This window comes from Neomonachus schauinslandi, chromosome 5, assembly GCF_002201575.2.
Source record: "Neomonachus schauinslandi chromosome 5, ASM220157v2, whole genome shotgun sequence".
Lineage (NCBI taxonomy): Eukaryota > Metazoa > Chordata > Mammalia > Carnivora > Phocidae > Neomonachus > Neomonachus schauinslandi.
This window is the reverse complement of record NC_058407.1, coordinates 6,534,090-6,557,562: the sequence shown is the minus strand read 5'-3', so window position 1 is coordinate 6,557,562 and position 23,473 is coordinate 6,534,090. Positions and strand designations below refer to the sequence as shown.

The following is a 23,473-nucleotide window of genomic DNA, read 5'->3' as shown; positions in this document are numbered from 1 at the left end:
GTCTCTCTCTGTCAAATAAATAAATAAAATCTTAAAAAAAAAAAAAAGATTTATTTGAGAAAAAGAGAGCGTGCGAGCAGGGTGAGGGGCAGAGGGAGAGAGGGAGAGAAAGAGAGAATCCTCAAACAGACTCCCTGCTGAGCAAGGAGCTGGACGTGGGGCTCAATCCCAGGACCTCGAGATCACAACCTGAGCCAAAATCAAGAGTTGGCTGCTTAACCCACTCAGCCACCCAGAAGCCCCTATAAAAAAGGTAAACTCTAGTTAAGGCATTTAAGAAGGCAAAGCAGGATGAGTGAGAACAATGGCATTTTGTGGAAAAAGGACTGACTACACATTTCTTGATTACCTACCATGGGCCAGGAACTGCTGGCCCCTGGAGGAATACCAGGGAATAAGGATACTTAAGCAGAGGATGTCAGGACCCACATTCCATTGGTCAAAATTCTTTTGCTCTTCCTTTTCATGATGTAATCCTTAAGTTGACTCAAGACTGCACCCTGTCCCCACCGGGGAGCTGAGAGCTGCTGGTGAGGGACTGGTCGGGAAGGAAGGAGGAAATTCTGCTGCAGGGGCAAGTGGCTGTGGAATTTCTAAACAATAAAACCTTCAGGAGGAACTTTCCAGCTAAGAATGATGGAGGCTCAGTTGGCTGAGCGTCCGGCTCTTGGCTTGGGCTCAGATCATGATCTCAGGGTTGTGAGATGGAGCCCCGCACCGCATCAGACTCTGCACTCAGCGGGGAGCCTGCTTGAGGATCCTCTCTCTCCCTCCGCCCCTCCCCACACACACATGCAAGCGCGTGCGTTCTCTCTCCAATAAATAAATAAATCTTAAAAAAAATAAAATATGTACAAGAACAAAATCTTGCTCTGTATTTAGTTACCTTAGTTTCCTGTTAGTAAAACAAACAAGACACCTGGACTCCAGAGGGCGCATGGGCCTCCGTGGCATGTGAGCTTCAACCTCAAAAGGCCTTTTAGGCTAATTAGTTGTAATAATAACAATATTCAAATTGTCATCTGTACTGTTGGAAGGTACAAAGGCCACCTTTTCTCTGTGTTAGTCAGGAGAGTGTTGGGATTATTTTTTTTCTTCTGTCCTTACGGATAATGACAAACCGATCAATGGTGCAGGCAGATTCCTTATCTTAAGAAACCACCTCTCCGTGGAGTTGCTCACAGCCCAGTGAGCTAATGGGGCACAGTCATTCCCAGAACCAAGGTGTGCTACACTATGGGGGAGACCAGACACATGAATGTGGTAGGGACCTGGAGTGCCCATGGGATGGACGTGGTCTCTCTGAGGAGAGGCCCTCGAGCAGGACAGAGGTAGCCACGTGGCAACGAGGGGGGACAGTGCAAGCAAAACCTAAAGCAAACATAGGAAAGAACCAAAGGACTGGTGTGGCCGCAGTGTGGTGCAGGTCTAAGAAACTGAAAAGCGAAACGCCACTTTGAGGTGTGTTCTTAGCAAACATTTAGGGTCATATGCACAAAAAATGAAATGCAACCATAGGTTGCAAATCATACAAAACCCAGCCATGCCAGAGTCCTTTGCACATTAAGGAAACAAGTTTTTTGCCTATATATGAATTGCAAGCGTTTATCACTTGTCTTTAAAGCATTTCTTCAGAACTGAATTGTTATATTTGTAATAGATTCATTAATCTCTTCTTCTCATGAGGCTTGAATATGTATAGAAGGGCTTCCCCATTCCAGGATGACAGAAAAGCTTCACCGATGTTTCTTCTAGTAACCTCACATTTTCATGACATATATTTAATCTTTGATCCAACTGAATTTAGGTTGATGTAAAGAGTAAAGAAGGAATTCTGCTTTATTTTATTATTTTTTCCAAAATGCTGGACACTTGTCCCAACTCCATTCACTGTTCCCCGGGATGCAAAATGTTCCCATCCTGGCTTGCTGATAGGTCAACTCCTAAGACCAGTAACATTAAAAACAGGCATCCTAAAATCTGCTGTTTGATGGAATCTCAGACATTCCACCCCTTATACCTAGAATTCAGTACAAATGAAGTGACTTTTCCTTCCAGCATGCTCCCTGACCCCACTCTCACAGAGACCCGAATGATCACTTTCCTAGGACTCTCTTCTTGATAAATACCAGTCACTCCCCAACCCTCCAGCAAAACCATTGCCAGAAAGTTTCTCAAGTAAGAATCTTAGTCATAAAGTTGGTTGAATGTTTGGTCTTCCTATTACACGAAGTTCCCAAAAGTAGTTCCAGGCTCAGTTTATACCAGCCCACACTTCTGGCACCACACCCCAGGGGTTCCCTGCACAGTTGTCAAATGGTGCTGTTAATTTACACGAACTTTCTGGCTGACAAAAAATGTTCAATCTTGGGGTGCCTGGGTGGCTCAGTCAGTTAAGCGTCTGCCTTCGGCTCAGGTCATGGTCCCAGGGTCCTGGGATTGAGCCCCGCACCAGGCTCCCTGCTCAGTGGGGAGTCTGCTTCTCCCCCTCCCTCTGCCTGTCGCTCCCCCTGCTTGTGCTGTCAAATAAATAAATAAAACCTTTAAAAAAAAATTAAAAATAAAAAAAAATTCAATCTTAAAATAAAAAAATGTTGAGGTCTGATCCTTGTTATTCATATCACATAAATGATTTTTTAAAATGCAAGCAACTGATATAAGTATATTTACAATAAATATAATCCTGGGGCACCTGCGTGGCTCAGTTGGTTAAGCATTCAACTCTTGGCTTTGGCTCAGGTCATGATCTCAGGGTCCTGGGATCAAGCCCTGCATCTGGCTCTGCTTGAGATTCTCTCTCTCCCTCTCCCTCTACCCCTCCTGCTCATGCTCTCTCTCTCAAATAATAAATAAAAATCTTTTAAATAAATAAATAGATAAAATCCTATGATAAAATCACCGAATGCAAATCATTAGATATCAACTATTTACAGGATCATTTTTAAAATTGAAATCTTACTTTCTGAGTATGGAAGTGACATATATTCATTACAAAAGTTCACTCACTTCACAACTATATCAAGTTGAAGATAAAAGTAATTCATTCAGTAATTTCATTCTCCAGTTAACAATTTGGTATGTGCCTTCCAGAATGTTTTCTTTCTTTTTTTTTTTTTTTAAATATAAACAGGAATTTTCTGTGTCTTACATAGGAATCATTCTTATGACTTGTATGTATTTTTTTAAAGATTTTATTTATTTGAGAGAAAGAGAGAGAAAGCTGGAGGAGGGGCAGAGGGACAGGGAGAAGCAGACTTCGTGCTGAGCAGGGAGCCCGATGTGGGGCTCGATCCCAGGACCCGGAGATCATGACCTGAGCCAAAGGCGTCAGACGCTTAACCAACTGAGCCACCCAGGTGCCCCACCAGAATGCTTTCTGTGTGTATATATAATTTTTTATAAAAATGAGATCATAGGGTGCCTGGGTGGCTCAGTTGGTTAAGCGACTGCCTTCGGCTCAGGTTATGACCCTGGAGTCCCGGGATCGAGTCCCGCATCGGGCTCCCTGCTCAGCGGGGAGTCTGCTTCTCCCTCTGACCCTCCCCCCTCTCATGCTCTGTCTCATTCTTTCTCTCTCAAATAAATAAATAAAATCTTTAAAAAAAAAAAATGAGATCATATTCCCTGTTCAATAATATTTTTCCCCCACTATATAATCTATAAGGGGCATGTTTCCTTTTAAATACAAGGATCTTATTTTCTTTCTTTCTTTCTTAGATTTATTTATTTATTTTAGAGAGAGAAAGAACATGAGTGGGAAGGGCAGAGGGAGAGGGAGACAGAATCTTTTTTTTTTTTTTTTTTAAGGTTTTATTTATTTATTTGAGAGAGAGAGAATGAGAGACAGAGAGCATGAGAGGGAGGAGGGTCAGAGGGAGAAGCAGACTCCCTGCCGAGCAGGGAGCCCGATGCGGGACTCGATCCCGGGACTCTAGGATCATGACCTGAGCCGAAGGCAGTCGCTTAACCAACTGAGCCACCCAGGCGCCCCAGAGGGAGACAGAATCTTAAGCAGATTCCACACTGACCATGGATCCCAACATGGGGTTTGATCTCACAACCCTGAGATCATGACCTAAGCTGCAATCAAGAGTCAGATGCTCGGGCGCCTGGGTGGCTTAGCTGGTTAGGCGACCGCCTTCGGCTCAGGTCATGATCCTGGAGTCCTGGGATTGAGTCCCGCATCGGGCTCCCCGCTCAGCGGGGAGTCTGCTTCTCCCTCTCCCGTTCCCCCCTCTTGTGCTCTCGCTCTCAAATAAATAAATAAAATCTTTAAAAAAAAAAAAAAAAAAAGAGTCAGATGTTCAACTGACTGCACCACCCAGGCGCCTGACGGATCTTATTTTCTAATAGTTTCGTAGCGTGCCATTGAACCAAAGGAGAGCATTACAGGACAGTTCTGAAGACTACCTTCATTATTAGCTGGAGTGGTTTCCACATTCCTTGGTGGCAAAGAAGATGCTTCTGGTTGTGCTGATGCCCATCCTGTGCCGCTCGCCTGCAGCAAGGTGAAAAAGTTATCAGTAAGCAAAGCAAGAAAAGTCACAAGAAAGTCAAAGCAGGGGAAAAGCTAATAATTTAATAGTCACCTTCTAAGTACCTGGATTAACGGGAAGAAAAGATATTAAAACATGCCTATTCTTTTTTTTTTTTTTTTTAAGATTTATGTATTTATTTGAGAGAGAGAGAGTGCACATGCGGGAGGAGGGGCAGAGGGAGAGAGAGAGACAGAGAGAACCTCAAGCAGCCTCCCTGCTGAGTGTGGCGCCTGATGCAGGGCTCAATCTCACGACACATGAGATCATGACTCGAGCCGAAATTAAGGGTCGGACACTTAACTGACTAAATCACCCAGGTGCCCCAGGAGCACACTTATCTTGATGAGCACCAGGTATTGTACAGAGTTGTTGAATCTTTATATTGTATACCTGAAACTAATATAACACTGTGTTAATTATACTTCAATTATGGTCACCAAATCATTGATGAATCAGGTAGTGCCTACCAGGCTTTTCTGCAGTAAAATTACCATTTTCCCCTTTCCCATCCTCTAGTCTTGGGAAACGAGTCACCAAGTTTGGTCTGCACTCAAGGCGAGGGGGTGAAGCTCCACCTCCCGAAGGGCAGAGTTCTCTCTATATATACATGATTGAATTTCTCTTTAAGGAAGATCGTCCCTTCTCTTCATTTATTTATTCAATCATCTATTTATATTAGTGTAGACTCATGGATATTTATTTTATTCTTTGGGTTATGGTCATTATTTTGCTATTGAAATTGTTCCAGCTTTGACCATTGGGAACTCTTTCCGGTTGGTTTCCGAGTCCTTTAGACAGCCCTCCTCTATCTGCCACCCCCTCTGCCAGCACTACAAGATGCTCCAGGCTCAGCTGCCCCAGCAGCCCCAGGCCTAGAATCTGCCATTTCTCCACAGGTAGCCCTGGTTCCTCTTGGTGCTCACCCAGGGACACATACACATACGTCATTGGTGCTCCACCGTGTGTCTGCAAGTGTGTGTTACAGAGACTCACTAAAACAACGTGAGTTCATATTAATACTAATTCTAACACTCGTCCACATCAAACTGTTCCTCTCTCTCCTCCTTTTAGCCTGTTGTTTCTTTCTTTTTTTTTTTTTTAAAGATTTTATTTATTTATTTATTTGAGAGGGAGCGAGAGAGAAACAGCACGAGAGAGGAGAGGGTCAGAGGGAGAAGCAGGCTCCCCGCCGAGCAGGGAGCCCGATGCGGGACTCGATCCCGGGACTCCAGGATCATGACCTGAGCCTAAGGCAGTCGCTTAACCGACTGAGCCACCCAGGCGCCCGTAGCCTGTTGTTTCTATTCCTAACACTTCCCAGCTACTACCTGTGGATATTCTAGACCTTGTTGCATATTAAACAAGAGGTGCAGACTGTGACAGAATACCTCATCTTTTCTTTTGTTTTCTGTTCCCTTCTTTGTTGATAACTACTTCTTGTAAGTACTATGTCAATGAACATGTATGTGCACATTATAATAACAAAAAAATCAAGGGACAGCAATTTCATGTCTGTACTTGAAAATTGGTTAAAGAATGGGTTGTACAGCAGTTAAGCAAACGTGCCCCCTCCCCAGTGGGACTGGGAGGAGGGAGGGCAGCAAACAGACACCTGAGGCTCTAAGCCAGGGGTCTGCACACATTTCCCTAAAGGACCACTCAAGAAATATTTTAGGCTGTGGAGGCCTTATGTTCCCTAATCTTAGTGATTTGGGGATGATTATTGTTGCTCCTATCAGACCACAACAATGAAGACCATGGTTCTGGCCGTTTTTACTGGAGGCTCACTCTGTGCCAGCTCCTAATTCCTTGCATCAGTACTGACTTCATTCTTTTATTTAAGTAGGGAGCCCAACGCAGGGATTGAACTCACAACCCTGAGACCAAGACCTGAGCTGAGATCAAGACTCAGATACTTAACTGACCGAGCCACTCAGGCAACCCCCTGACTTCATTCTTACGATAGCCCTCAGATACCCTCGATGTACACAGCTAAACTGGGACAATGAGATTCAAACCCCTATTAAAATTTAGGTTTAGGGGGAGCCTGGGTGGCTCAGACGGTTAAGCGTCTGTCTTTGGCTCAGGTCATGATCCCAGGGTCCTGGGATCGAGTCCCGCATCGGGCTCCCTGCTCCTTGGGAGCCTGCTTCTCCCTCTGCTTCTCTCTCTCTCTCTCTGTCTCTCATGAATAAATAAATAAAATCTTTAAAAAAAAAAAAAAATTTAAGTTTAGGGGCGCCTGGCTGGCTCAGTCAGTTAAGTGTCCGACTCTTGATTTTGACTCAGGTCATGACCCTAGTGGTGTGGGATTGAGCCCTGCATCCGGCTCCAAGCTCAGTGGGGAGTCTGCTTGAGATTCTCTCTCTCCCTCTGCCCCCCACCTCCGCTGGCATGCTCTTAATTAAATATTTAAAAAAGAAAAAGTCTTCATTCTTTGTCAGGTCCATAGTTCTCAGATGAACTGTGGCAGACTACTAGTAATAACTTCTCAGCCTCCCTGGCAGCTAGGTATCTATGTACAACTAAATTCTGGCTACTAGGATGTGAGCACAAGTGATGCGCACCACCTCTACATTTTTTTTAGTAAAAGGATGGGGCACTTGCTTTCCTAGATGTTTGCCCCCTTTCCATTGCTGTGAAAGGTCATGAGCTGGAGCAGACACTTTGGACCATGAGACGGAAGCCAACATGTGGAGAAGAGCTAAATAAATCCCTCCCTCGGTCAACCCTGGACAGCCAACTTCGGAACCGCTGATGGAAATTCATTTCTATCTTGTTTAAGAGACTGTATTTCAGGGTTGTTTGTTACAGAAACTTAGCCTGTCTCCTAAGTGAAACATTTAAATATATGCCCTTTAGGAATGTAAGAGTAAGCATACTTTAAAATTGTATAAAGCATAATACATACCTCAGGAGAAGCATGAGAGGCAAAAAAATCTTCCTCTTTCGGTGGAGGGGTCAAAGGTGGAACCACACAGCTATCCAGCCAGAGCTAGAACAAAAACACAAAGCTCTGCTTAGCCCTTCACCTGGCTTTAACGGGTTTTATTCAAGTGTCTCACTCCCTTTCTAGATCTGTTTGCTAAAGATCAGTAGTTTCCGCTATTATACTGTCAGTAACAGGCCTATGCAGGGCCCCTGAGCACATTTTAGTAATGTATCAATCCAGTCACTTTTGAATCCAAACCTTAAGGATGTCAAGTACCAGATTCACAAGCTGTTCCTGAAAAGGAAAGATCGAGGACTTAATTTCTAAGTGCAGGTTCCAAAGTACGGTCAATCCTCATTAACAGTGGTTTCCATATTTGCATATCCACCTACTTGCCACAATTTACTTGTGACCCCCAAATCGGTACTTGAGACCCTTCTGCGGTCCTTCACAGACGTGTGCAGATCAGCAAAGAATTTGAGCCACCCAAGGTACACGTTCCCAGCTGAGATCGAACAAGGTGATGCTCTGCCTTCTCACATTAGCTCTCACACTGTAAACAAGTGTCCTTTTCGTGGCCTATTTAGAGCCACATTTTTCACATTTTTGTGCTTTGTTGGTGTTTTCACTGTTTAAAATGGGCCCTAAGCCTAGTGCTGAAGTCCTACCTAGGGCTCCTAAGCACACAGAGGCTGTGATGTGCCTTATAGAAAAAATACAGTGTTAGGTAAGCTTCATTCAGGTACAAGTCATATATAGTGCTGTGGGCAGTGAGTTCAATGTCAGAGTCAATAATTATATATTAGTAATATATTAAATTGTGTATATTATCTATTAAATATTATTATATCCACATGCTATTAAGTATTATATAATTAATTGTATAATATATTCAATAAGGTGTCCTTAAGCAGAAGCCCATGTAAAATAAGGTTATGTATTGCTCTGTTGATGGAAACGTCGTGACCAGAAGCTCGTAGGAACCTAGCCCTCTATTTCCCCTAGGAGTGATGCTTCAGCATTTCCAAATTCAGGGCTCACAGAAACCTCACAGAGCGTAACTTCCACGAACAATGAGAAGCAGCTACAGGTTGTTTCCTTGCAAGAGAATCCTGTTAGAAGGTTTTACTGTCCGGAGTGGTTAAAACCACTTCTTCTACTGAAACAAATGTTCATCTGTTCATCTGAAGGAGACGATCCAACCCGCCAGCGCCTTACGTCAGTGCCATGCTTCCGCGTTGCCTGGGAGGCCAGCGACTTGATCTTCTCCCGATAGAGCTGAGCAGCGCGGCTGTTGTACTTGGCCTTGGTGTCGCTGGTGGCACAGCCGTGTTGATGGAAAAAGGAAGACTACAGAGGAAAACACACGAATTAGAGTAATACTGCATTAAATCTAACGCGACCGAAAACATTGCTTCATGTTGTGAAGGAAAATACTATTATATCAATATGCTAGAAATATGCTAGAAAATACTAGTGAAAACAAAATTAAACCACATATTTTACAAAAATAATTTAAACCACACAATTTAGGGGCGCCTGGTGGCTCAGTCATTAAGCGTCTGCCTTCAGCTCAGGTCATGATTCCAGGATCCTGGGATCGAGCCCCGCATCGGGCTCCCTGCTCGGCGGGAAGCCTGCTTCTCCCTCTCCCACTCCCCCTTCTTGTGTCCCCTCTCTCGCTGTGTCTCTCTCTGTCAAATAAATAAATAAAATCTTTAAAATAAAATAAAATAAAATAAACCACACAATTTAATATAAACCTCTTCTTGTAAAAGGAATGCCTTCCACACACGCAACATTAGTATTTCAGTAAAACTGGACATGAGACTCGCGTTACAAAATAAAATCGCTGGCCCTTCGTTCCTCCATTAAAGCACCTCTGTCATTCCGGGTTGTTACTTTAGGGGACACTTTCCACTCTGGACTGCTTTTAGTTCATGAGAAATTCATTTCAGTTGGAATTCCACTAATTGGAATTGGTTATTCCAATTAGTGGAGCTATGCTGACCTTCACCTTGCCCAGAACTATCTCTTCATGAACAGAAACCGCAGCATAAGCAAAGCGGTAAAACAAATGCTTATACACTTAGAGGAAACTGTGTTCAACCACCTCATGAGGGTCCATATATACAGACATGAATTACAGAATTCATATCTTAATTCAGCCAGGTGTTCTAAAAACCTGTATGAGCAACCCAATTTGATTAATCAGATATACTGAAATTTGTAAATGAAGTTTTACATATTTGAGGATCCTTATTTAGGTTTGTAAGAGGGGTTAGGGAAATCTGCTCTTGTAAAACTAAGCTAATTGGACACTTAAAAAGTTATTTTTTTACCCAGAAATTACTAAGTTAGGAATGGGGATCTCGTTTGTCTTGTTCGTCACTATATCCCCACACCTAGCCCAGAGCTTTGTGTGGATAGGGTATTTCACAGATTTGGGGATAAACAAGTCACCAGGGCCATCCACTGCCACGCCCTTCCAGCCTTTACTATCGGATAGGGCCCCCCCAAGCTCATACATGCAAACACCGAGCTTCTTTCCTAGTCTAACACGTATTTATGCAAGAAGGGAAACAGCACATCTGAGGTGAACTTACTGCGTTAGCATTTCCTCCAACCTGCATGCATCGCAGCTGAAACCAAGACCAGTTAGCATCCAGCTCTGTAGATCTAAATGGAAAGAATATTCGCTAACGTTAACACATCTTTCCCCCAGAATCAAGCCACTACACTTTGGAAAACAAGAGTTCCGTGATTTTCAGGATCCTGAAGACTTCTAGGCTCGTGTTAACAGTGACACAGGACGCTGGGCCTGCAGGGCGTGTGACAGCTGTGCCGGCAGCTCCGGCCCCCCTCGTCCTTCCCAGTGGCCAAGTGTCCGGTGGGCCGGCTGCCCGCTCCCCTCCACGCCTGACCACAGGCAGGGCAGGCCAAGCCCGCAGCACCTTGTGCTGCCCGGACTCCAGCCAGCTTCTCTTCTAGGGCGCAGGGACATGACAAGCTTCCCAGGGATGCCGGAACCACTCTGACTCCTCGCCTCGCATCCTCAGTGGCTTCTGATCTAAACGTCGGTAACGTGTCCCTACTTGAATTTTTCAGATCAGCTATCCATTTGTCCAGCGTGACACCTAACGGGAGCCTCCGGGATGCTCACAGCTTATTGTCGGATGGAACCCAACGTCACCACCATTAGGGAGGGGAGAAAACTCAGGATTTAGTGCTCTTAAAGGGAAAACTCCAAGTGTCTTCTCCCCGACCACACCTTATGCCCTACTTATCTGTAATCTGAGACCAGATCAGGGCAAGGGAAAGGCAGTAACTGTATTTCTCAACAATAAAAGTTCTCCGAGTGATCACTGTAAAGCAAGATATGATAGTACAACTATGTTAGAAGTCTTTATATCAAATCCATAGGTATGAGCAAAAAGCAAGGCTGTCCCGGATTCAAGAACAGCTTGTCCCACACTAACTGTAAAAGAATGTGGACATTTTTTAATGGGTATAGGTAGAGTACCCTGTACAAAATAGGAAGGTAGAAAGAGGTTTCAGATTCCGAAAGTTCTTTTATGCTGCGCCTCTGTGTACTAATTTCTAGGCCTCTTTGTATTGCTTAACCTTTGTAAATGTTACAATGTTATTTTGAAGCCAATAGCTACTTTAAGGTTAATAATAATACTAATACATATTATCACACATCCACAGGACAAATCCACTTCGCAGCAATACATAAAAAGTAAAATTTAATCCACCCTTTATAAGCAACAGATTTCCCAAAAACAAGAATAAAATCTTGAAGAACTTGAGGACCAAGCAATGTGACTAAATTACATACCCTGTTCTGAAATCCTTTTTCTGATAAGATCTTGCTCAGTCCCGTTTCCATGGCTCTCCCTCAGTCCGAGTCGGACACCAACCCCATCCCATTCTGTCATAGGGTGGCAGTTACCAGCACAGTCTCTGGAGACCAACTGAGAGACAACAAATCTCACCTCTGCCACGACTCGCAGTATGACTTTGGAGTGGCTTACTGAACTTCTCTGCGCCTACTTTCCTCATGTGCAAAGCAGTGATCATTATAATATGATCTATTTCATTCTTGTAGGAATCAAATAAGCTAATATCTAGAAAGTGCCTGGCTCACGGTAAATCCCATATGGCTAAAATTCTCTGCATCACCATCACCATGACCATGTTAACCCCGTCACACTGTGTCAGAAGCAGCAAGCTCCAGAGGACAGGGATGTCCCATATTTTTTTGCCACACTCCTACCATAGGCACATAACAGGTATCTGAATTTGGGCTGCCTTAATTATGTCCTAAAACTGGGGCTGCAAGTCCTCGGGTTGGCTATTCAGCCTTACAACTTTTGGTCTTAAACAATCTTAAAAAAATAAAAATAAAATGAAGCCAAATATTTCTCTACATGCTCCTTAGAAACGAAGATTGAAACTAATTGTTCCTGACCTGGCCTGCCAGGGATTCTCTCTCATTACACTGGACTTTCAAAATAAAAGGTTTTGATGCTAGTGGACTGTGACAATAGTCAATCTTAAGAGGAAACTTCATTGCTCATGAGTGCCCGACACGAGGAGGTGACTTACTGTAGGTCATTTCTTTTTTTTTTTTTTTTAGATTTATTTATTTGAGAGAGAGAGCACATGAGAGGGGGGAGGGTCAGAGGGAGAAGAGTGAGAGCTGCTGAGCAGGGAGCCCGATGTGGGACTCGATCCCGGGACTCCAGGATCATGACCTGAGCCGAAGGCAGTTGCTTAACCAACTGAGCCACCCAGGCGCCCTGTAGGTCATTTCTTACCTTTAATTTAGATTAAGACATGTGTGAAAGGTAATAAATAGTCTGTGACAATGCTAAGCAAAACGTAAAGCAGAGGAAGTAAGAAAAGTTGAAGAATTAGTGTCCTTTTAACAAAGTAGCTCTAGTTAACCAACTAGGTAAATGAGAAAACAGGTTTCCCATGACCTCTAAAATCCTTATGAGTCAAGACAGGACCTCCTTAACGGTGCATGAATTAGGGACACCTGCGTGGCTCAGGGCAAGATCTCAGGGTCCTGGGATCGAGCCCTACATCAGTCTCCCTGCTCTCACTCTGCTTCTCCCTCTGCCCCTCCCCACCTCGTGCTCACTTGCTCTCTCTGTCTCAAATAAATAATCTTAAAAAAAACCCTGCATGAATTAGCTTCACTAGTGGCTGCCAAAGTCAGTATTTTTTCGTTAAGTAGAACATTTAGATTTTAGAAATCAGAAGGAATCTCACCAAATAAACATGACAAAGTTATCATGCAATGAAAAGTTTTAGGGGCACCTGGGTGGCTCAGTTGGTTAAGTGTCTGCCTTCGGCTCAGGTCATGATCCCGGGGTCCTGGGATCGAGTCCCACATCAGGCTCCTTGCTCTGCAGGGAGCCTGCTTCTCCCTCTCCTCCCTACTTGTGCTCTCTCTCACTATCTGTCTCTCTCTCTCAAATAAATAAATAAAATCTAAAAAAAAATTTAAAAAAAAAAAGAAAGAAAAGTTTCAAATGGAATTTTACCCATTTATCACAGTTAATCTAGACGTTTCCTCGCAGACAAGCCCGGGAACAGCTTCCAGGCAGGCAGCTGTTTGTAACTGGCCTGACTGCTCGATAGAAGGCCATGGGAGGTGTCGCCTTCCTACACTCACATTACAAGACCTTCTCCTCTCGCATCCACTGGGCAGGCACCAGACAACCCGGCCCTTCCTTCGAGGGAAGGAAACGAGACAAGGAGAGGCAGTCGAGGATGGTGCCAGGACTCGGGCCCCCAGCAGCCGGCTGCAGCGCCCTCTCTCCTAACGCCCACCCCACACTGCCAGGCCAGTGTCTCTGGGCACCTGCTGCGCCTGCGGCCCAGAGCAGACTGCCCGTGTTCACCCTTCAACGCCTCAGCAGTTAGGACAGGCTCCGGCCTGGCAGTCAAGACCCTTCCCAATGTCAGCCAAATCTTCGCCCTTGGAATCCTTTATCACCTCATTTTCCTACGCATATAAAAATGAGCTACTACACATGTCCCTTTTTCCAGCCTCTGTACCTTTCCTTAAAGTCTGAGTGCTGACCTCCTTTTCCCTGCCTTGTTTCCATTATCAAAGTCTCACCGAAACTTTGAGGTTGATTGCAAGTGTAAGTTACCTCCTCCTTCAATTTGGACTAATCTTCCTCAGAAGTAGATGCGGTACTGTTTCCGTGTCCTGGGTGGCACTTGACAGTCTGTCCTCTTGTTCATGCTCTATTTAAGCCTGTCCCTGCCCACCCCCAGCCCACTGCAGGTAGGACTAGATTCCATTCACCTTTCATAAGCTCATGAAATACTTAACAGTGAACTTGAAAAGAAAAGAGCTGAAGGGAGAGGAGCACGGTGCAGAGGGCAAGCCCCAGGGGGCGGTGGGCTGGGGCCAGTCCAGTTACGTCCACTCTGCTCCAAGTGGTGGTTGGCCATTTCTGTGATGCCTAACCCACCCTTCCCCTGTTGGTTGGCAAAAGCAACAGTTCATAAATTTTTTCCTTTGTAAAACTGTTGACTTGAAAAAAACCCAAATCTCCATTTAAATAAACATTCCACCTAAGCCATCTGTTCATGCCTGGGGAGCACAACAGCGAGCATGGGGGTGTGTGTGGGTATGTATGTGTGTGTCTGCTGGGGGTGGAGAGAGGAAGAAGAGGAGGAAGGGATTTGAGAGGAAGGACTTTTCACTTCTTACTTTATGAGCTTTGGGACTGCTTGGATTTTTTTTCCCACTGGGCTAATGTTTGTAATTGTTTTAACCGATAAAAAATGTCTAAACAGCAAACCTCCACCTCTTAAAAACAAAAATCCTACCCTTATCATCCTTGACCTCCTCTTGCCCAACTCCTAGACTGCTGGCCTCCAGTTATACAGGATTTTTTAACAACTGTTTCTGAATCACTTATAAACATTGTGATTCATGGTTATATTTATCTGACTTTTTAAAGACTAGTCATTAAACCTGCAGCAGCCCAAGCAGACTCTGCTGTCTAGCCTCATTAGGCTTCCGGTCGGTCCTTCCCTCACCCAGGAACACGTCAGATTTCCTGGAATGGTTTAAACTGGAGGTGTGCTTTGGTGGTGAGGCAAAGGGAAGGCCAGATTATAACGGGCGGGATTCAGCTGAGAGGAAGAGAGGAAGAACAAAGGAAGACAGCCAATTATAAATTGTCTTATGTTCACTGGTAACAACTGATCGGGGGCTGGTCAGGGGTTGGGGGGGCGGGGAGGACATTAAAAAGAAATTTGCCTTGGCAAGTAAATACCTCAACATTTAAAAAAGAGACAAGAACAGGATAGTGTATTCAAAATATTCTGGGACCAGCATGTCTAAGAAAAAAGAAAAGACAGGGCGCCTGGGTGGCTCAGTCAAGCATCTGGCTTCAGCTCAGGTCGTGATCCCAGGGTCCTGGGATCAAGCCCCGCATCAGGCTCCCTGCTCCGTGGGAAGCCTGCTTCTCCCTCTCCCTCTCCCCCTGCTTGTGGTCCCTCTCTCGCTGTCTCTCTCTCTATCAAATAAATAAAAAAATAAAAAAATCTTTAAAAAAAAAAAGAAAAAAGAAAAGACAAGAAATGGATAGATACTCTGAAACCAGGAAGAACATGCAAAAGAACTCCCTTTTCTAATTAATTACTTATGGAGTTATACAGCTATAAATATTTAGCCCATCATGCCTCTACGAACTGATTTTTTTTTTTTTTAAGATTTTATTTATTTATTTTGACAGAGAGAGACACAGTGAGAGAGGGAACACAAGCAGGGGGACTGGGAGAGGGAGAAGCAGGCTTCCCGCGGAGCAGGGAGCCTGATGCGGGGCTCGATCCCAGGACCCTGGGATCATGACCTGAGCCGAAGGCAGACGCTTAACGACTGAGCCACCCAGGCGCCCCTACGAACTGATTTTTGAAAAAAGAACTCACGAAAGTACAACAGGAAAGGTTTATTTTAAGTTAATATATTAAAAAAGAAAATTAAGCTATTACTTTTACTACACAGTTTTTATGCCATCATATAAAATATCCAATCAAAATTATAACTGAATTTATCTTATAGGAACTAATGCTTTTCTTTTTTAAGATTTATTTATTTGACAGAGAGAGCGAGCAAGCATAAGCAAGGGGAGTGGCAGGCAGAGGGAGAAGCAGACTCCCCACTGAGCAGGGAGCCTGATGTGGGGGCTTGATCCCAGGACACTGGGATCATGACCTGAGCCGAAGGCAGACGCTTAACCGACTGAGCTACCCAGGAGTCCCCGGAACTAATGCTCTTCATAGTAATCACATTGTATCAATATTCCTTAAGTCATAATATAAAATAAAACTGCTCGCCACAATTCCGAAGAGCCTGCCTGCCTCTGTTGGTTCCTTCCCTGGAAAAAGAAGCGGCAGGGGAACAGATGAACTGGTTAGAGGGGGTCAGCAGTAATGGAGATCTGAGCCAGGGTTGCTCAGGGGTGCCCTGCAGAACGTGGTCTGGCCAAGGCCCATGGGGGCTGAAGTGCAGGCCTTGCTCAGCTTCTAAGTCCTGAGCCTTCCTAGGGATCCTTTTATTATTTCCATTTATTTTACTTCACACAAGGGCACTTTGGCCCCCCCACTGGACTGTAGGGCTGTGTTCAAGGGGGTACACACCAAAGACCCATCAAGGCTGCTTCCAGACTGTTTTGAGTAGAAGATACATACTTGCCAGAAGGAGCCAATGCAGCCCACGTCTGCAGATAAAAAAAGAAAGACTTTCTTTCTACAAGCATTTGAAATTGCCACTAAAATTCATACAAAAATCACCCACTCAGGCTTTGTGAGATAGTGACCCTGGGAGCCAGGGCTGCAGGACTGTGCTGGATGTATACCCATGCTATAATGAGGGCTTCTCGCCCTTTACATCAGCTCTCCTCCTGATGGGGCGTGTGATGGACCCACAGCACCCCGATCCCCTTCTATCACGAGCATGTCACGGTAAGATTCCTCTGAGCTGCCGGTTATTAGAAGGTGATAAAGGGAGAAGAAGAATGTTTCAAATCCTCCATTCTAGACTCCATTGTCAGCACCGCAGCCTCAGGTCCCTGACACCGAGCTCTACAGAACAGTAACTGAAGAGAAAATAATTCATTTTCCCTGTTCACCTAATTATAAAGATTTAAATCTCTATAACTCATAGCCAGCCTCTCATTCTACTTGACGTCAAAGCAAACATGAAGGATAAAGGGGAAAAAGACCTGTGAAACAACAGGATCACTCCCACCCACGGTAAGAGAAGACATACTTACCGAATAAAACTCAAGTGAACGCCGAGTGACCGATGTGACCCTGAGCAGTCGATGCAAAGAAACACCCCATAGGTTACACTTGCCCAGCTAGGATTCTTGGCACCACAATCAAAACACACCTGAAAGAAAATTTCAAAATTCAGTTATTAATTAATTCATATTAGCCAAAAGGGGCATCTCACAGGATACAATATAGAGTTTAGCTTGAAAGTGACTTCACCTTTACACTTTTAAACTGGTTATTATGAAATCGCTCACCTAGGGGCACCCAGGTGGCTCAGTTGGGTAAGCGTCTGACTTTGGTTCAGGTCATGATCTCAGGGTCCTGGAATCAAGCCCCGTGTCGGGCTCCCTGCTCAGTGGGGAGTCTGCTTGTCCCTCTCCCTCTGCCCCCCCCCCCGCTCACGCTCTCTTTCTCTCTCTCAAATAAAATCTTTTAAAAAAAACTCACCTAGATTTTTTTAAACCTTAACTTTCATTTCTTTTATTACCCTATTATGCATAACTATATTATATTCATTAAGCATCAACAGGGCTCCTACCAGGCCCTCACACACTAGCCAGGATGTCCCCCTGCTGGGAACACTCAAGGCCTTGCGGCCCTCTAGCCGGTGGCAGCCCTCACATGTACTCCTTCTGCCCCCAGCCAGACGCGACAGCAGGTATGGGAGCCACCCTTACTTGCGCGGGGTGGTCTGTGACCAATAATGAGACCGAAGTGCCAGTAGGTCATTTCTGAGATTAGGTTACAAAAGACGCTGTGGCGTCCTTTCTGTCTCTTGCTCTCTCTCTCCCTTGGATCACCGGCTCTGGGGGAAGCTAGCCGCCATGGCTGGCGGACTCGTGAGCAGCCCAGTAGAGAGCCTCAAGTGGTGAGGAACTGAGGCCACGGGTCCAACAGCCAAGTGAGGGGTGGAGGCCGGCTAAGCTCCACGTGAGCGAGCTTGGGAGCAGGAGCCCCAGGCTTCAGAGAGGGCAGCCCCAGCTGACAGCAGGACGGCAACCTCGTGAGACCCAGGGCCTTCCTCCCTCAACACTGACTGAAGCCAAACGTTCTTCATCTGATAGCATCTGGCAACAGGAGCATAAAATGACTTTAAGATATACAGAGTTTGTCATGGAAATTACTATTTATAATTAATAAAGTCAGAAAAGTCCACTAATAAGAGAACACTTCGGGCGCCTGGGTGGCTCAGTTGGTTAAGCGACTGCCTTCGGCTCAGGTCATGATCCTGGAGTCCCGCATCGGGGTCCCGGGATCGAGTCCCGCATCGGGCTCCCTGCTCGGCAGGGAGTCTGCTTCTCCCTGACCCTCCTCCCTCTCATGCTCTCTGTATCTCATTCTCTCTGTCTCAAATAAATAAATAAAATCTTTAAAAAAAAAAAAAGAGAACACTTCATTTTTTTCCAGAAAAAGAGCCCCATATTTTAGATACACTTTATAGACGGAGCCTCCTATGTGAAGGCTGTTCCAACTCTAGTCATCGAGAAAGATCTGGCTTCTGGCCTTCTGAAGGCAACACCAAAGTGAAAACATGAGCAGACTGTCCAAAGCCCCTCACTGTGGCAGGCTCACATTAAGCATGCATGGACAGTGGGGTTGGAGAGACACCTGACAGGGAAGGTGCCGGTCCATTCACTTCCATCCAATTCCACTCAGTGTTTCTGGATTGCCTGCTGTACACTAGACGCTATGGCAGGCACTGAGGTAGTCAGAACTATCTGGTCTCCCAGACTCCACAAACACTTGCCGAGTCCCCGCCCCCTGCCAGGCCATGTGCTCACTGAGCAGTGGGAGAGAAGGACACCAGGACATCAGAAATGAAGATGCCCTATGCACGTAGAGTAAGGAATCCCCTTCCATGGGACACCAGACAGTGTGACCAACCCTGCCCATGTGCTGGGTTGCCTCCTCGGCAAGAGGCCATCTGTAACCCCCCACTCTCTCAACTAATAGTTGTGCACTTACTACCAAGTAAGTATCTGGCATGCACAAAAGTGGTTCAGGAAGGGTCAGCCCGCATGGAGCCCATGTATGGAGCCCACAGTCTAGCAGGCAAGACAATTAGTTGTAAGTTGAAAGCTGGAAGCAAGGACAGGATACAAAAGGTTCCCCCCCGCCCCCCAAAAAAAGACAGGGTCCAAGAGGCAACTGAAATCTCAGGAACTGAATCTTAAATTGCAATTAGTGGCAAAAGGCTGTGTAGGGAACGGCCCTGTGGGGAGGGGTGACAACAGAGATGGTGCACAGCCCAGAACAGGCAAGACCTGAGCATCCCTCCTGAGGTGGTCTGGCGGCAAGGCTGAGCAGAGAGCAGAGAGCCTTCTAAACATGCTGGCCTCAGCACCCTCCTGACCCACCAGCTAAGATGAGCAATTGCCAGAATGTAGCTCCACGAGGCCAGGGGCCCTCTCCCGCGCGCCGGAGCTGAGCACTGAGCCCGGCACAAGCAAGCACTCAGTACACCAAGTACAGGGAGTGGGACAGTTCGCAGGGGTGCTGGAGATCGGCAACTGTGGGGCCTGAGTTCAGGAGGCAATAGGAAATACACGCCTGGCTCTCACTAATGCTGGAGCGGGAGACTGTGCTTTAAGAGTGGGGACTGCACTTGGTTTTGATATGCAACCCCAAACCGAAGCTGAGACATGGTTTTCTAAGCAGAATATCACTTCCTATGGTGATGAAAAATAAATGCCTTGGGCACCTGGGTGGCTCAGTCAGTTGAGCGCCTGACTATTGATTTTGGCTCAGGTCATGGTCTCAGGGTCCTGAGATCAAGCCCCACGTGGGGCTCCACGCTGCTTAAGATTCTCTCTCCCTCTCCCTCTGCCCCGCCCCTGCCAGAAAAAAAGAAAAAGAAAAGGAAATGCCGCTGCTTAACAGTTTGCTTTGCCTAATGATCAGAGTAAGTACTAGAGAAACAACAGCTAATGTTGAGTGTTTATTCCCTGTCAGGCCTCGCTACTGACCAACCGAACCATCCTAACATCCCTATAAGGAGGTATTCTTATTGTCCCCATCGAGGCCAGCTTCTGGGCATGTGTGGGAACTGTGCGGCTGCCCGGGGCCCCACACTTAGAAAAGCCCATGGCTGCTTAATGCTCTGCTGTCTCATCTTGACATTCTCAACACTTTTTAAACAAGGGCCCCGCATTTTCATCTCACACATTTTGTATTCTCTGCAAATTATGTAGTGCAGTTCTCATCTCCATTTTATTATTTAAACAATTTTTTTAAGATCTTATTTATTTATTTGTCAGAGAGTGAGCGAGCGAGCACTAGCAGGGGGAGTGGCAGTCTAAGGGAAAAAGCAGGCTCCCCGCTGAGCAAGGAGCCTGATGCGGGACTCGATCCCAGGACCCTGGGATCACGACCTGAGCGGAAGGCAGACGCTCAACTGACTGAGCCACCCAGGCGTCCCTCTCATCCCCATTTTAGAGAAAACTAAGGACTTAGGAAGTTAAGCATCACCACTGAGGAGTGGTATCTTGGGGACTCGACCCCAGGCGGTATGCCCCAGAGCTCACTCTTCACCTCTCACCACACTGCCTCTCACATGGCTTGGCTGGCCGGGTTGGCCGTTATCTGTCTTCCGCCCACTAGACTCGCAGCTCCCCGAGGTCTCCCTCTCCATCGGAGTGCCCCACTGCTCTGAGCGCCCAGCTCACTACAGCTGCTCAACGGATTCTTGTTGACAGAGTAACTCAAACAATCAAGCAATAAAACTGAGGAACATATAGAGACAAGGAAGGATTTCTCAAACTAGAACACTGACCCTTCTGGGTTAAAACCTTGATCCAGAGTAAATATTCATCACCCATGAGATGAAGAAACCAGATAACACAGTCTAAATGTAAACACAGGTGTTCCTCTTGAAGTACCTTCCCTGTGTATCTTACAGCTCTTTTTTATAGCCCCTTCTGAAAAATGCTTCCTGCTCCCCAAGAGTTCCCCCAAACTCTTCCATATTATTAAAACTAGATTCATCTTTACTTAGGTAATGGTTTCTTACTAACAATCAAATGAAAATTCTTAATCAAGAAATGTAGCACAAGACTGTGGAACATTACTGGAAAAGTATTTTTGCCCCATGCTTTTATTAATCCTATTACAGAATATAAAATTTTCCACGGGGGTGTTGTTCGTCATAAAGATCGTTAACAAAAAAATGGCTGACGCTATTGGACGACTAGCACGTGCAGGTACGGCTCTATGTGCTTCTCTTGGATTTTCTCATTTAATCCTCCCAATAACACTCCGAGTTAGATCCTGCTCAAGTCTCCATTTCCAGAGGAGGAAAGAAGGCACAAAGTGGTCAAGTAAACTGCCCAAGGTAACACAGTCACCAGCAAGCCCACACAAGTCCCTCAAAAGTGTCATAAAGACGATGACTTCTTATTTAAAAGAGGGCAACTTTCCTTTGATGAATTCAAAGAGAATACACATTGGTTTTGAGATAAAGCAGACAAAAAATGTACTTCTACACTGCTAACTGCAGATCCTAATCTTGTCTACCTATACAGCAACCACACCCTATAAACAGGTTAATCTTAACATGAAAATCAAGAAAACAGCAAAATAATTAGCATTAGACAATTCCTGAAGCCTTTCTCCTCCTGACTTTCCTACACTCATCAGGCATCACCTCCAATAAACTCTTTCCTTTCTCACTCCTCTTATAGCCTGTAAAAATATGGGCTCCCTTCCACCAAGACTTAAAGACATCTAATTTTATAAAACTCAGGATCTTTCTATGCCATGACATCATGACTCATGACCATGATCATTAACAGCTGTTCACTTTGGAGGTGACAGTGGGGACCAGACAAACTCCTGTCACAAGAGGGGAAGGGAGAGTCCACGCTGACACACTGACAGCCCTTTGCACTCTCCAGGTTCCAGCCTGACCTGTGATCCTCAGTGGAGGGTGTCACTTTAGCCCAATGTGTCATCACAACATCTCCAGCTAGTCGCGAAAGTTGTAAAAGTCACAGAGGAGAACCACCTCTGGAGACAAAAAAAAAAAGGAAAACCCCAACCTCCAAAAGAGACCCAAAGGGAAGACAGAGAAAGGGTCTGTGGTGGGCCTTCTTAGCAAGAGGAATGAGCTGGAAGCCATTGCAGAGACCACTTAGTCGCTTTATCAGACAGGGAAACTGAGGCTGCCATCAAAGGGCACAAGGGACCAACCAGGCTCCAACAGGCACCCCAGGGGAACTTCAGAGGTCAGCTCCAGGGTGTGGAGGGGGCCAGTCGAGCTTTCCCAAGCGCCCAGCGCTGCCAGCTGGAGTCTCTGGGCCGGTGCGTGCTTCCCAGCTGGGTCACAGGTGGCCTGCGGTGTCAGCCCCGCTCACAGGCGCCCCTGTGGGTGCACCCCAGCCCTCTCTTGGCGGGGGGGGGGGGTCCCCGAGCTCGCCTCCAGCTCTCTCAGGAACTCACGGGGTCCACTCCGCCACCCCCAAAAGCATCCCCCGTGTGTGCTCCCCCGCCCGGTGTCAGGAACCCCAAGTGTGTGCCCCCGGCCCCCGGGGCCCCCAGAGGCTGTCGCCTCCCGCCCCCGGGACCCCCAGGTGCCCGCCCCGCCCAGGACCCCGGTGTGAGCCCCCTCCCCTCCTCCTTGCTGAGGCTGGGGGCGGCGCGCGGCCCAGACCCAGACGAGGCCCAGGCGCCGCGGCCGCAAGTGCGACGTGTCACAGGCCGGGCCGGCTCCTCCTCCCGCGGCCGCGGCCACTGCCGCAGCGGGGGCCGCCCGCGGGGTTCGGCACGGACGCCCGGCAAGGCTGAACACGCCCGAAGGCCGTTACCTTGTTGGTGGGCACCGAGCGGAGGCGCCTGAAGATGGTCAGGATGTCCTGCTTGCTGGGGTCCCCCATGGTCACCAGAGAAACGAGGGGCAGCCGGCCCGGCCAACCGGGAAGAGCCGAACAGGAGCGGTTGCCGCCTCCCGGAGAGAGACTGCGGCCGAGGGGGCGGGGCTGCGCGTGACGGCCAGGCCCCGCCCCGCCCGGACCCGCCCCGGGCCCGCCCCAAACCGGAGCTCACGCGCCGCTCTCTTCTCGCGGCCCTCGCTCAGCTGCACGGCTGGCTCCGCCCGCTCGAGCCCCGCCCCTGCGCTGCCGGCGCGTGCGCAGAAGCCTCGCGCAGCTTCTCCCCGCGGGGTCCCGTGGTTCGGTCGGGTATGCGGAGGACTGAAGCTGCGGTCGGGTAGGCTTGCCTCCCGCGCGCTCGGCCGTGGGACCCGCCACCACTTGGGCTGGTCGATCGCCACTTCGACCGACGGACTGCTTGCTTGGCCGAGGTCTTCTCACCCGTCCTCGTGAGGGCACAGAACCAGTCCCTCCAGGTGGCAGAGTAGGAAACGTGAGGGGAAGGACCTACCCGCCACCTCCGGACGCCCGCTTTTCGCTAGTGCCCACCCCTGCGTTTTTTGTTTTTTGTGTTTTTTTGCATTAAGCTAAAGCCGAGCCCTGGGTGGGAAGCTTCCATCGCCCGAAAATTGCTTTTCTTAAAGTACCTGTTTGGGTATCAGCTCAGAGAGAGAGCAGTTCTCTTGAGGCTTAGTCCGAACTGGTGAACACAGACCAGAAAAGCCCGCGGGACTTTTCCCCGCGCCCCGGGCTGCGACCCGCCCTGTGGCTGACATTACAGAAGGGCTCGAACTCGTGGAGAAAGGTGCCTGTTTTACTGT

At 47.0% G+C, this 23,473-nt stretch overlaps 1 protein-coding gene across 2 annotated transcripts in view; it reads right to left on the bottom strand.

Moving 5' to 3' along the window:
• The window catches only part of ARFGAP3 (ADP ribosylation factor GTPase activating protein 3), a 51,696-nt gene extending 28,939 nt beyond the window's left edge, over nucleotides 1-22,757 (bottom strand). Inside the window, exons 1-6 of one of the 2 annotated variants that reach the window (XM_021687781.2) lie at nucleotides 22,590-22,757; nucleotides 16,785-16,903; nucleotides 10,077-10,149; nucleotides 8,689-8,820; nucleotides 7,450-7,533; nucleotides 4,411-4,498 (exon numbers count right to left, since the gene is read on the bottom strand). In XM_021687781.2, the coding sequence (XP_021543456.1) occupies nucleotides 4,411-4,498; nucleotides 7,450-7,533; nucleotides 8,689-8,820; nucleotides 10,077-10,149; nucleotides 16,785-16,903; nucleotides 22,590-22,658 (565 nt within the window). In that variant the 5' untranslated portion in view covers nucleotides 22,659-22,757. The remainder of the gene's footprint in view (nucleotides 1-4,410; nucleotides 4,499-7,449; nucleotides 7,534-8,688; nucleotides 8,821-10,076; nucleotides 10,150-16,784; nucleotides 16,904-22,589) is intronic. The other variant, XM_044915777.1, reaches the window with a different exon arrangement.
• Between the last annotated feature and the right edge of the window lie 716 nt (nucleotides 22,758-23,473).